The sequence below is a fragment of the Microtus ochrogaster genome, chromosome 4 (genome assembly GCF_000317375.1).
Source record: "Microtus ochrogaster isolate Prairie Vole_2 chromosome 4, MicOch1.0, whole genome shotgun sequence".
NCBI lineage: Eukaryota > Metazoa > Chordata > Mammalia > Rodentia > Cricetidae > Microtus > Microtus ochrogaster.
The window spans coordinates 49,857,672-49,871,944 of NC_022011.1; the positions used below are offsets into that span (position 1 = coordinate 49,857,672).

The following is a 14,273-nucleotide window of genomic DNA, read 5'->3' on the forward strand; positions in this document are numbered from 1 at the left end:
CTCTCTCTCTCTCTCTCTTTCTTTCTTTCTTTCTTTCTTTCTTTCTCTCTCTCTCTCTTCCTCCCTCCCTCCCACTTTTTCTCCCTCCCTCCATCCTTCCTTTTCTTTTTCAAGACAATTTCTCTGCGTAGCTCTAGCTGTCATGGAACTGACTTTGTAGATGGGGCTGGCCTTGAACTCAGAGATCTGCCTGCCTCTGCCTCCTGAGTGTTGGGATGGAAGGTGCACATGCTTCTGCAGGCACAACACACCTGTGGCACATAGACATGCTTGGAGGCAAAATACCCATACATATAAAATAAGGAAAAACTTAAAAAGTTCTATATGAGTGTTTGCCTGCATGTGTGTCTGTGTATCGCATGTGTGTCCAGGGCCCATGGATGCCGGAAGAGGATGTTGAATCCTGGAACTGGAGTTACAGATGGTTGTGAACCATGATGTGGGTGCTGGAGACTGAAACCAAGTCCTCTGGAAGAGCAGCCAGAACTCTCAATCACTATCATCTCACCAGAGCTTCCCCTTCTTTTTTTTTTTTAAACTTTTATTTATTTATTTATTTATTTATTTATTTATTTATTTATTTATTTAACTTTATTATGTTCGTTTGTGTGAAGGTGTCAGATCTCATGGAACTGCATTTTCAGACAGTTGTGAGCTGCCATGTGGGTGCTGGGAATCGAACCCGGGTCCTCTGGAAGAGCACTTAGTGCTCTTAACCGCTGAGCCATCTCTCCAGCCCCCAGAGCTTCCCCTTCTTATAAGGAACTCAGTCATATTGGGTGGAAGGCCCACTTTCTTGCTGAGGGTGTTGGCAAAGGTGTCCCCAGTATCACTTCAGCCTCTCTAAGACGCACCCGGTGGACCTGAGAGGGCCAGAGAGCCCCTCCCCTGCTGAGCAGAGGGTGGCTCAACCTCTTTGGCCAGTAGATATCAGATGAGAAGTTTATTGGGGTACCAGGGCCAGCTGTTTCCCCAGGCATCCCTACAGGGTGGCATAGCGAGGGTGTGGAGTTGATGAGGGTGTGGGTTAACCCTCATGGTGGCTTGAGTGGATTTAGAATTGCCATGGAAGCCACACCTCTGAGTGTGTCTGTGAGGGTCTTTCCAGAAAGGTTGAACTGAGCAGCAAAGATCCCACTGGGATGCTGGGCTGGATAAAAATCAAGCTCAGCACTAGCATCCATCTCTCTCTGCTTCCCTGCTGTGGACACAGTATGAGCAGCTGCTTCAAGCTCCCGCCATGTCTTCCCCTGATGGGATGGAGCCAACACAAACCTTCCCTTCCTGAATTCTCTTCTTTGTTGGCAGGAAAAACATCTCGCTCAGAGAGCAGCTGTCACTCCAGAGGCATGCACACGTGTCACAAGAGTTACTGTAGTAGTGAGAGTGTAGGCTTTGTCTTCCTGCCCATTAGTCATCAGCCACATTAAGCCCCTCCAGGTAATGGCTCCATCACCCCTCACTGTGAAGTAAGCTGCGTGTTTGATGAACTAGAAGCTGGGGTGAAGCGTATGCTTCCTGGAAATGCTGTGGGCACAGCTGTGTAGCGACAGAGTGGTGTTTGCTTTCATACGGTGTCAGAACATATAGCCAGTGTGTTCAGGTGACCACTCGGACCCTTAGCTTTCTCACTTGAGGAAGGGCCCAATAACACTGCAGTAGAAAGAACCCGTAGAACCCTCCACCTTCCCACCATCACTCTTGCTGGACCCGTTCTCACATCTGTCTGTTTTGGGTCATATTGTGAGAAGGATGTAATGGGCTATCTACAACCAGAACTTGGATGATGTCCAGTTTGACTGTACCTGTCTGTGCTCCCTCCTGCAGCTGAGCAGAGGGCACTGCATCATGGTGACCACTGCAGGGTACCTCCGGGATGCGGGTAGAACGTGTCTGGGTGGGGACGAGTGCTCTAGAGTTCCTAGATAGTGAGTGTGCTGACCACAGCCCAGCAGCTAGAGGTTGGGTGGGCTTTCCATCCTCCATGGAGCTGCAGATCCTGGCTTGATGACGATGCTATGCTTCTGGAGACTACACCTGTCCATCAGCCACTGTCACCAGCCTCACATTCAGATGGACAACTGACCCTTCTGGGCAAGAAGGGTTGAAGAGTGGGATCCTGTTGCCAGAGAGCTATGCAGGCTTCTCGGCAGGATCCCCTGGGCCTCAGCACCTCCTTTGTAAATGGGAACACTGCAGAACTGCTGCGTTGGGGTTTGAGAGAATAAAGGAGTTGGCAGGAGCCTCGGGCTGCAGGCGGAACCTCTATCCTAGACTGAGTTCTGCCTGGAAATTGCTGGGTGGCATCTCCTGCGCTGGGTTTAGGTTAACTGATGGGTGTGGACCAGATGGTGACCAAGCTCCCTCCTCTGAGGATTTTGCTGCACTGTTCTGGTTGGGATAGCCACAACCCAGCCCTGTCTGGTGATGTCCCAGATCCTTGACTCAAAAGGGCTTTGCTAATCTGGTCAGTGCTCAGGGGAACCCTGTGACTGTTCTGTCCAGGAGTCCCCCAAGTAGGCAGTTTCTTTGTTGTATACTACACATCTGATAGCAAAGGCTGCTGGGAGTACTGTACAAAGGTTGTATTGTGTAGGCAGCCCAGATTTAGAAGGAATGAGTACCGGGATTGATTAGTGATGCCTGCCTGGGCATAGCCAGGGGGTAATACAATGTGTGTGTCATGATCTGTCATCTCTGGTATAACAGATAGGGACATATTCAGTGGGTTGTGGTGTAGGCAGTCAATGGCAGACCCTGAGCCCAGGTCTTACATTTCTCCTGGTTTATATTTCTGAGCCAGTTTTAGTCACAATCTGAAATTAATTAAAATAATTTCTATAATATGCTTGACAATTAGTAGGCACTTAATGAGTATTAATGTGATTATGCATCTTTCATGTGCTTCCATCTGAGCCACTGTCTCTCTCTAACAGAGGCCTTTGGAATCTCTCCATTGGGAGTAGTTGCCCAGAGAGGGGTATCTAGTCAGCGCCCAGCTTCTTTCTATCATCCAGGAGGACAGATAAGTCTCCCCCACTCCCGCCAAGTCCTGGTTCCTAAGATGAATGCTGTGATTGTATCTGAGGTCTCCTAGCCAGACTTGTTCCTAGGCTCTGTCCCCATCCATCTGAGGACAGATCCCTCTCACATTATGTCCTGGTTGGCCGATGGCAGCGGGACAGGGAGGGTGTGATGTAGTGAGGATTGTGGTCAACTCCATCCCGATCGTCTCGCCCACAGAAGTTATACTCTGTGCTCCCACCCTGTGCAGTCATGGAGACACAAGGAAGCTGTGCTGCAGGAGCTGAGAACACAGGGATGAAGCCAGAGGTTGCTGTTCTTCAGGCCCAGCCTCCTGCCCCTTGCCAGAGTTTTGCTGGGTATGAGGCCTAAGCCATGCCTGACCAGCTTACCACCCAAATCCCACAGTTGTGGGTGGTGTTGCTGTCACAGCTGACATCCCTTGGGTCTTCTGGTCAACCACTTCTGTGAGCAGCTTGTCCCTGCCTTTGGGCTTTCTGCACCAAACGCAAGATGTGATTGAGAAGACCTTCCACGCTGGAGCTGCAGCTTTTCGTTCCTAATTAGGGGCAGGACTAGAAGGGGAGCATGCCTCCTCCAACACTGCAGCCAGCTGAGTGTCCAGGTTAGGGCCCTTCTCCACTTCCCAGTGAATATCTGCATCTACCCTCAGGCTCCTGCATGCTTAGGACCTGGGCTTTGAGCCACAGCCATGCTCCACAGCCACAAGGTGAAGTCCCATCGTTTCTCTGGCTCCTGCTTTTCTCAGTGCAAAATAGGGCAAAAAATGACAAAATAGGCTCTCTCTGTGTGTGTGTGTGTGTGTGTGTGTGTGTGTGTGTGTGTGTAAATAGAAGGAAATCATCAAGGAAGAGTTAGCCAACTTGGGCTTGTAGGCTGAAGCTGCATTTAAGTTTTATCTTCTCTTCCTTTATTGGGAGGGCCTGGCAGAGGGATCCCTGAGTCCCCTTTCCCCGTCCGTCCTCCATCCATTTATCCTTCCTTCCTTCCTTCCTTCCTTCCTTCCTTCCTTCCTTCCTTCCTTCCTTCCTTCCTTCCTTCCTTCCGCCCAGCTCCTCTGAAGATGGCCAGGCCTTCCTTTAATATACTCTATTCTAAAGTTGCCACCCCTCCTTATCTTGAGTTAGTGACATTTTTTCGTTGTACCACTCAGCTGCTATGGGGCCCATAGACTCGCTCACCCTGTCTTCCCCAAGCTGCTGCCTCCCCTGAAGAAACACACCAGTGTTGGGCACCATGACATCCCACAGCAAAATGCTGCGGATGAGGAATGGCCATGTCTCTGTTTGCTTTTGTTTTTCCAACCTCATTCTGGTGGGAGCCTGACTGCAAAGCTCTGATTATACACGTTTCATAATTAATCACTTCTCGCTGGCCGATTGTCATTCCAAAGACGGCACCGCCAAGTTTTTCCTGACCTTGCTTTTGATATTTAGGAAAAGGGGGAAATGGGATGGGTATGCAGACTGGGCTCGGAAAGCAATTTATAGTGATTTGCCCGTGAATATGCAGCAGTTTGGGCTGCAGATTTCCACAGCCAGATAGGTGAGTTTCCGGGGCAACATATTCAAATGAGTTTCATAATCATGCCATTTGACTCTCCCCATGTGTACGTTCAGATGAGTGGTAGTGGCTGATAAGGAGTTCGCCGCTCAGGCTCTGTCTGATTGGTCCCTACTTATTGATCCTTAATGACGGCAGAGAGTTGGAAACTCATCTGATCACATAGCCTCCCCGAGCAAGCAGGGCTGGCAGATGGCACATTCCCCAGCCCTTGTACACTGTCTCCAGCCTGGGCTCAGACGAGCCAGAGACCTTGGCCGGCTCGTGTGTCCTTCTGAGGGCAACTTGGTGCTGTTCTAATTGCTTCTGCCTGATTGGATGAATCATGCTTACTGTGATGGCTGGAGGAGTGGCTAGTGGAGAGTCACAGTTGAAGATAGAGTGGGACATGGAGGCGCTGTGTGTGAATGTGTCAGCCCTGGCTACTGTGACAGGTAGTTCTGGACTGTGGCAGCTTCCGTAGGAGATAGCTGGGCATTATAGAGGGTTGTGGGCGGGCAGAACCTGACAGAGGGGATGTGACTGCTCCACACGGACCTGCAGGAATCCAGGCCAATGGTGAATGTGACTCTGCTACTTTTAACTTTTTGAGGTCACCCTGGGTACGAGGAGGTATCACAAGGTAGCCTGCAGGTAAATCATTTTTGTCTACTTCCGTCTGCTGTGTAGGCCTCAGTAACCACAGGCAAGCCTGGGGAGTGTCCAACTGGGACAAAGACTTTTGTTACCAGCCACTGGTGAGGTGCAGCCAGTAGACACACAGGCTAGGACTGCACAGTGTGGTCCAGGTCGACCTGGGGCAATGTCCTTGTTCTTTCCAGTTCTCATTATCTAAATACAGTGTGCTAATCCTACTTCTCAGCATGCCGTGAGTGGTTGTTCTCAAAATTAAGAAGGGGGGACTTGGTCATTTTTAGGTTTTTAGTAGATGCGATGTTTAGTGTTAATTGCCAACTTGATAGGATCTGGGCTCACCAAGGAAATAAGCCTCCAGGCACACTTGTGAGGGATTTAGTAGCCTCTGGGCATGCATATGAGGAACTGCCTTGATTAAGGTAGCTGATGTGGTATGACCCATTTAATGTGGGTTCAAACATCTCTGGGAGGAGAGAAAGTAACTGAACCCTGGCACTCATGCTGTGCTTCCTGATTGTGGGAAACACAATCATGCCATGTGACCGGCCGCTTCAAGCACCCGCTGCCTTGGCTTCTCAATGCGATGGACTTGAATTGTGAGCCCAAATAACCCCTTTCTCCTTTAAGTTACTTTTACCAGGGCATTTTATCACAGCAACAGAAGACAAGCTAAGACAGCAGAACTCTTTTGCTAATCCCCTCCACCTCCTCCGTCATCCATTTACTCATCTGTCCGTCCGTCAATCCATCCATCCATCCATCCATCCATCCATCCATCCATCCATCCATCCATCCATCCATCCAGTACCTGCCCATCCATCCAGTACCTGCCCATCCATGTAATAACCCATCCGTCATCCATGCAGTCTACCCACTGCTCACTCATCTACCCGTTCATCCATCTAATCACTTGCCTAGTCACTTATCTGTCAGTCCATCTGCCCAACCATCCATCCATAAAACTAACTCGTATCCATTTATTCATCCACATATGCATCTATCCATTTACCCACCGTTCATCCTTCTGTCCACTCATCTATCCACCACCCACTCATCCATCCACCATCTGTGAATTTCTGTCCACTACCCATTGTCTCTCCGCCCACCCACCCACCCACCCACCCACTCATCCACTCATCTGTCCACCCACCCGTCCATCCACCCACCCACCTGTCCATCCGTTCACTCACTCACTCACTCACTCACTCACTCACTCACTCACTCACTCACTCAGTCACAGGAAGCTTGTGTAGAGCTTACTTTACATCTTTAAGATGTGGGATGTGGGGTGTGGGGGGATGCTGGTAAAGTCAATTGAGGACAGACAGGACTCCTCTCTCCAGTGGTAGTGGCTGCTGGTATGTCGTGAGGTGTCTGTCAGCTCTTTCAATGAGCATGCATCTTACATACATACATACATACATGTATGTGTGTGTGTGTCTGTGTGTGTGTGTGAGTGTTTTGCCTGCATGTTTTGCCTTCATTGGGAAGAGCAGCAGTGCTCTTAACTGCTGAGATATTTCTTCATTTCTTCAGCCCGACTTGTCTACCTCGTCCTGTGTGCTCGGGAACTGTTACTTTCGCATGCACTGTGTATTTCCAAGCACATTCTGCTCGAGTGGTCCCCCTTGCAGTATCATTTCCTGAGGGGCTAGGAATCCCTGGCTGGGAATGCAGTCTGCTCTATTTCCCTGGAGTCTTCGGGTTGTGTAATTAGGTTGCTGCCAAATTTCCCGGCACTTAGAAACTGCTGCAGGGGACACTTCTGGGCCCAGATCACTGCACAAACAAGGGAGAAACACATTCATCTTTAGAGAAAAGCCCTAAGTTTTATAGCCCCTTTGGAACTAGAATTCAGGTCAGGCCCCTCACCGACTGCCTTGCTCCACCCTCTCTGCATTGCTCCAGCTGTCCGAGCAACTGGGTCTCATACTAACCCTTTTTGGGGTATGTTGACCTTTTAGGAAGGTACTGGGAGGTGACGTCTACCTTTCTAGAATGTTCTCAGGGCAATCCTCACAGGTTTGGGGCTGGTATTCAGAGCTACATAACCCCCAGGATCCTCTCAGGCATTGGCCGTGAGTTCTGTGCTGAGAAAAGTAGGGCTCTGGCTTCAGGACGAGCACACTGCATCTCTGCTGCGTCTACTTTGCTATGGCCACAGCCCTTTGGCAGGACCCTGCACCTGCCAGGACCAGAATGCCCAGACTGGCAACAGGGGCAGGGCCTGCTTCCTATAGCTGGAGTAGGGACAGTTCTGTTACTTCTGGGTGGAGGTTAATTTTGTCATTGAGGGACTCAGTTGCCTGCTGCCTGCCTGGTACTTTGGCCTGGGCAAGATTGTAAGCCTAAAACTCCAAGTCTGATGGCTGGTGCTTAGCTGCTTGGGGCTCACAGGACAGATGTCATTTATTGCTTGGTAGAAGGGAAAAGCAGGCTTGCTGAGGCCTCCTTTGGAGATAGCTCTCCCGTTGATGCGGGTCTGCCTCGAGAGCCCCTCTCTGTTCCTCAGGTCCTTGCTGCTCATTCTGTTTTGCTGTCCAGCTGGAAGGTACTGATCTGTGGGCATTCTTTTGGGTGCTCTGTCCCTGCAAGGCGCCCCAGAGATGGACAATCTGGATGTGTGTTCTGGCCCTTTCTCTGACTTTGACCCAGTTTGTAGTGGGATCAATGTCACCTGTTCTCTAGAGACAAGCACACATTCCCACCACATAGAACCTCAGCTATAAATGTAGATCCTTGGACCGCAGACACAGTTGGGTGGGTGAGCTAGGATGGGGTGGGGTCTGCCTTCTGTCGTGTGTGGGGGCTGGCAGGCTGCTAGTATCTGAATGTTTGGACTTAGAGCACCTGTGTGTGGGGTGGAGCCAAGATTTGCACCTATGATCCAGACCCTGCCTGCCACTGCATCCTCTAGACTGCTCACCCCTTCCGTTAGTGCCCACTGCGTGTGTTTGGGTATCAATGACCAGCTCAGCGAGTCCAGTGTCTGGGAGCTAGCGGAGCAGTTGTTTCTGTAGCATGGCTGTTCTCACGGGACTTGACCTCTCCTTCCTGCTCCCTGTTTGCCCCCAGCACACACCACTAGCTAGGCTTGAGTTCTGAGGTGGGCTAGTGAAAGCCCCGAGGATGGAGCTGGCTGTCTGAGGAGATCGGGGAGGAGTGGGGTTTCTCCGTTTGTTATCAGGGACGCAGCTGGGAGGCGGAAATGAAAGTTGGGAAAATGTCATCATTTGACATTTTCGTGCTCAGAAGTCCCCAGGGGCCCTGGCAGGGAGGCTTTTGATGGTCAGCCAAGAGTGTTAGCCCTGGGGACACCTGGCTGTCTAATCTGAGAGCGGGAAGCCACATGGAGTAGCACGGTGGGGGTGGAAGGTACTGGATTCGTTTCTTGTCATGTTTAAGCCATGGAAGGAGCTGTCTGCCCTGCCTCCTGCCGTGTCTTCAAGTCCTCTTCAAATTGCTATTGGTGACTTTGGTCTTACAGTAAGGTGTGTGAACCCAGGGCCAGGCTTAGAGCAGCTGCAGGAACAATACTGTCTTCTAGGACCACAGACACATGGATGTGGCCCAAGACCTATGTCTGTCTTCATGTAGGTGGTCATGGTCTCCACTTGTGGGAATGAGGCCTTGGCTGTTGAGTCTGGGCTGGCAAACAGGTGTGGTTTTCTGTACTGTGGCTGACTGATGGCTGGTGCTATCTTAAGAGTCTGCTAATGTTGCTTTGCCTCTGTTGGCTCATAGGAAAGTGTATATCAGTTGATTGGCAATACCTGCCTCAGAAGGCATTGTGGACAGAAAGTTTCTGTCCCGCCTGGGCCTGCAGCCGTTCCGTCCCAAAGAAACACACAGAGGTCTACATTAATCATAAACTGGTTGGCCTATTAGCTCAGGCTTAATTCTTACATCTTAAATTAGCCCATTATTCTTGTCTGTGTTAGCCACATGGTTTGGTACCTTTTTCAGTGAGGCGTTCTCATCTTGCTTCCTCTGCATCTGGGTTACAACTGCAGACTCAGCCTTTCCTCTTGCCAATCTTGTTATGGTCACCCTGCCTATACTTCCTGCCTGGCTACTGGCCAATCAGTGTTTTGTTAAAATACAAGTAACAATTCTTTACAGGGTACAAGACCATTGTCCTACAGCAAGGCATGAGAAGGGCATTGAGAGTGCCATCGGCCAGCCAAATCCTTCAAGGCTTATATTTCCAGGATCTAGAATATAATATTGCCTTAAGTGTTTTAATGTTGTTTTTTTCTTTTTTTGGTTTGTTTGTTTTTGTTTTCTGAGACCAGGTTTCTCTGTGTAGCTTTGGAACCTGTCCTGAAACTCACTCTGTAGACCAGGATGGCCTTGAACTCACAGAGATCCACCTGCCTCTTCCTCCCTAGTGCCGAGATTAAAGGTGTGCACCACCACTGCCTGGCTTTGCCTTAAGTTTTATTCCCCCTAAATATTTAGAGCCTTTAAAAGCCAAAGCTAATAACAAAAGCCGTTTTGCTTGTTATTTGTAAAAGGCCCCTTGTAGAGCCGGCTGGTGGGGTCCACCACTGGACCAGCTGCATGTCAGCCTTTGAGACTTGTCTGAGCAAACACAGAGGACCCCAGTTATTCCCCATCATAACTTCCCCGAGTGTCAGCCCCTGAAATATAGACACTGACAGGAGGCCCAGACACACACTCAGCTGTGGACGGAGCCCACCACCCACTGCGCATAGAAAAGGCCTTTGCTGTGGTGTTTTTCCTTTGAAAATTGCTGCTGAGTGCAGAACAGCCTAAAGGAACCCTGGGGAGTGCGTTCCTGCAGGGGTCTTTGTGTAAGTGAGCACAGCTCTCTTTTCCTGCTTACCAACTGTGCGCAGTGAGATGGTGAGGCCGGGAATCCAATGGGGTAGCATATGTGACGCCCTCTGAGCTCAGTTTCCCAGGACAGCCAGGGCCTGGTGTCTGCAAAGTGAGCCGTGGCTTCCAAGACCCTTTTCCTGGTTCTCTTCTCCACCCCAGGTGCACATGTGCACACGAACATGCACGTAAAGCACACTCGAGAGCTTGTAGCACACACATGCAGGCACATACATAAATATAACTAATATACACACCACGGATGTGCTCATTCACACCCCTAGGATACATAGGAGCCTGCGTGAACACACGAACTTGGCTGACATGTGTGGTAGTCTCAAGGTTCAGGTTTGTGCCTGGTGCCTGCTATCACGCATGCTTGGCTCCCGCCCGTTCTGTTGATAACTGTGAACAGCTTCTCCTTCTGTCCCTTGTTATGTCACACCCTTTATTCCTGGGCCAGCTGTTTCCTTCTCCCTTCCCTTAGTTTCTTGGTATTGATCCGTGGAGTCTCCAACTGTGGCCCATCTCACCTCCCTGTGCACACGCTTGCTTTCCATGAGTCCTGGTGAAGCTCTGTGGACTAACAGAGGCATCTGAGGTTAGGAGAGCTACCTGTCCAAAGCTCCTGGCTGATTAGGGCTGGACTGGGTTGCTTGGGCTGAGGAATACCCATTGCTGCTTGCCTTGGGTTTTGAGGATTCACGTGGCTCAGTACCTGGACCTCCTTATCCTTTGGCATCCTGACTGGGAGCCGGTGTCTGTTGAGATGTCAGGCATGGGACTGGGGCTTGCAGCAAGCACTATGCATGTATGTATGTTTGTGTCCACATGTATGTTTGTGTCCGTGTGGCGCCACAGCTATGGTGTGGTTATGGTCAGTCGCTGGACCTCGCTGGGTCTCCATTTCTCCATTTCCAAGATAGGTCCTACTGTGGACATGGGCTGCTATTAGTCATATAGACCCTTCTAGAATAGCAGTACTGGATGAGCCTTTTGTAGGGGTGACCTCAGTTAAGACAGACCCACAGCAACCCCAGTGAAGCATTTCTTCCCTGTGCTATAAAAAGCAGTTTGGAGGTTTGTAGCTGACCAGGGGTTGGTGAAGAAGCACAGTCACATGAATGGGAACCCATTCCTCCCTGAGGCACCCTACCACGAGCACGGCAGCTCTCATCAAATATTAACATGGCCAAATGACAGATTTCACGGAGTAAACACTGCACAGGTGCTGAGCCCGGAAAGCTCTGTGTCGTTCTTACGAGGTGTGCTTAGTTAACAGTTTCCATGCTTGTAGAACGCTTGGTGCTGTTTGCGATGACTTCCTGGTGGGCTGATGTTACAGAACTCTCTTCTCTTCCCCAGGTCATCTCTGCAGTGTCCCGACTCTCTCTGCACAGCATCGCGCAGAACAAAGGGATCAGGTGAGTTCCACAGTGACGCCGGGAGGGCAGGCCCTTTCATCTTGATGCAATCGACACGTACTGGAGTTGTATAGACATCCTCTTCCTGAATCAGGCGCTTTCACAGCGCACTCTGGCTGCGTATTGTCAGCGGCCAAGGTTGTGTGGAAGGGGGGCCTCTGGGTTCACACCAGGGAAATCTTGCAAGCGTGTTACCGACAGCTGCCAAATCGCTTTCGATTTAGGTAATAAGATCAGCAAATTAACCCCACTATACATCATTGCTTACCTGAATGCACCTCTCCAGCTCTGGACCAGGGTCCTGGTTTGAGTGCTGGAGCTGGTGTAAGTTTACAGGGATGGGTCCGGAGTGCAGTGCGCGTCTCTACCCACAAGCCTTAGCACTCCAATAGCCCCTGTGGGTCGCCACGTTCTGACGAACTGCATGGACAAGACTTTCGCTGCTGATGCTTCTGAGGCCGGCAGCTCTATCTCTGATTCATGGGTGGGGTGCAGGGGGAGGGCTGGGTGGTGCAGCTGAGACCTGGTGATTGCAGGTTTTGACTTCTGATGGTACAGGTCAGGGAGATAGGTCTTAGGTCACCTGGGGGCATCCACGAGCTCTCCTTTCCTGCCATATCTGAAGGCTCCCTGATGATACAGGCCAGTGACGGGGTAACGGGAATGGCCCCCCTCCTGAGAGCTGAGCATGCAGCCACCCTGGGTACAAGTGACATCCTGTGGGTATTGCCTTGGTGTACTCTGCTTTGACTGTACATGTCTGTGTGCACAGGCCGGGCCCTGGGGTAACACAATGTCCCTTGGTTGGTTGTAGCTGTTGGTTCATAGCTCAGGTGCCATGTCAGTGTGTCCATGAGATATTTGTTGTGTGGCTTCTTCAGGACTTGGAAGCTCCTTTGAATCAAAGTTTTTTTTCTTTTTGTTAGCCGGAAGACAGGCTGTTTTAAAATGTTTTCTTTGCAGTGCTTCTACGGTTATAACAGCAAATGGCTGAGAGCTGGTGAGATGCTATATACTCTATTTGAAGCTTAAGGCAGGTTTAAGAGTTAAGGCCAGCCTAGGCTACATCAAGGCTAGCCTGGGTTACATTGTGAGACTTCTATCAAAAGTTGAGAGCAACAACTAAAACAAACTCTAAGTAGCTTACTAGAGATGGGCACTGGTCAGCTTGTTATAGCAGCCCATGCTTGTAACCAGCTTGGGTTTTTGGACTCAAAGGTCATGCAGATCTGCTGGACCGGGGTCCGGAGAGTCCTGGTGATGGGCTGAGCCTGACTGCACCCAGCTGGGGTGTCCCAGAGGAGCCTAGAATTGAAATGCCTCATGGACCCACCATCCTGGCCTTCAAGTTTCACCGTGGAATCATTGTTGCAGCTGATTCCCAGGCCACAGCAGGCGCTTACATTGCCTCCCAGACAGTGGAGAAAGTGATAGAGATCAACCCTTACCTTCTGGGCACCATGGCTGGGGGTGCAGTCGATTGCAGCTTCTGGGAGCAGCTGTTGGCTCAGCAATGTCGAATCTGCGAGCTTCGAAATAAGGAACGCATCTCTGTCACAACAGCTTCCAAATTTCTTGCAACATGGTGTATTAGTATGAAGGCATGGGGCTGTCCATGGGTGCCATGATCTGTGGTTGGGATAAGGGAGGCCACAGCCTCTACTATGTAGACAAGTGAGGGGAACCAGATCTCTGGAACTGCCTTCTCATTGGATTCGGGCTCCATGTGTGCTTATGGGGCCATGGATCGAGGCTACTCCTATGACCTAGAAGTGGAGCAGGCTTATAATCTGGCCCACCGAGCCATCTACCGAGCCACCCACAGAGATGCCTACTCTGGAGGTTCAATCAGCCCCTACCACGTGCGGGAGGATGGCTGGATCCATGTCTCTAGTGACAATGTTGCTGACTTACACAAGGATAGTGCACCTGTCCTCTGATGGAAAGCAGACATGGCCATTTGCATGTGTTGGGGGCTCCCATTGGTTATAATAAATAATAGCACCCCCCCAAAAAAAACCTTTAAGTAAAAGCCAAACAGCAATAGTAAGTCGTGTCCCCTCAGCACACTGGGCTTTTACACAGCAGTGCACATCTGCGGAGCTCCTGGCCCCGCCCTGCTGTAAGTTATTAGAGTAGAGTCCTTAAGAGGCTCCACTTAAAGCCGTCCAGTTAAAAAAGTGCCATTTCTGGACTCACAGTTGTGAGTTCTTTGCCGTGCTGGCCTGTCACTGTGATGGTCCTCATCACAGCTGTGTGTCCCACCTGGCTCAACACACTCTGCATTGTGTATCCACAGACAAAAGTGACATTCTCTCAACAGATTCCAGCCAGCGTGCGTACCCTGTGCAGAATCCTAAGTGTGTCTCTCCCCCCCATCTTATTATAGTATCCCCAAACTGGAGGGAGGCCAGCTGCTGTGGCCTGCTGTCAGCCAAGTGTGGTCCAGCTGCCATTCCCTGCCCTTCGAGACCGAGGTGCCCCATGGACAGTGCGGATGGCCTTTTCCTGGGGTTTTCTTCTTGGCAGTGAGACCCTGGTGGTGGTTTACAGAGTAGCTCAGACTGTGGAGAACTGCTCAAGGGTTGTGCTTTCCCTGGTTAGCTTGGAAACATCCCTCTGCTTCCGTGATTGAGCAGGGGCCTCGCGGGATGCAGGAAAGTTAGAGTTCATAGCCACAGCCTGGGAGCCACAGTCAAGGAGCTGTGTTAGCAGATGAGGGAGGAGGGTGCAGGGAGGCTGGCCAGTGTCTAGGAGAGAGTG

At 50.6% G+C, this 14,273-nt stretch overlaps 1 protein-coding gene and 1 pseudogene across 6 annotated transcripts in view; both read left to right on the forward strand.

The window, feature by feature from the left end:
• Vav2 (vav guanine nucleotide exchange factor 2) overlaps positions 1–14,273 on the forward strand; it is a 174,953-nt gene that overhangs the window by 82,259 nt on the left and 78,421 nt on the right. For all 6 annotated transcript variants that reach the window (XM_013346056.2, XM_026778744.1, XM_026778742.1 and 3 more), the window contains exon 3: positions 11,452–11,510. In XM_013346056.2, the coding sequence (XP_013201510.1) occupies positions 11,452–11,510 (59 nt within the window). The remainder of the gene's footprint in view (positions 1–11,451; positions 11,511–14,273) is intronic.
• On the forward strand, positions 12,174–13,450 carry LOC102000855 (annotated as a pseudogene).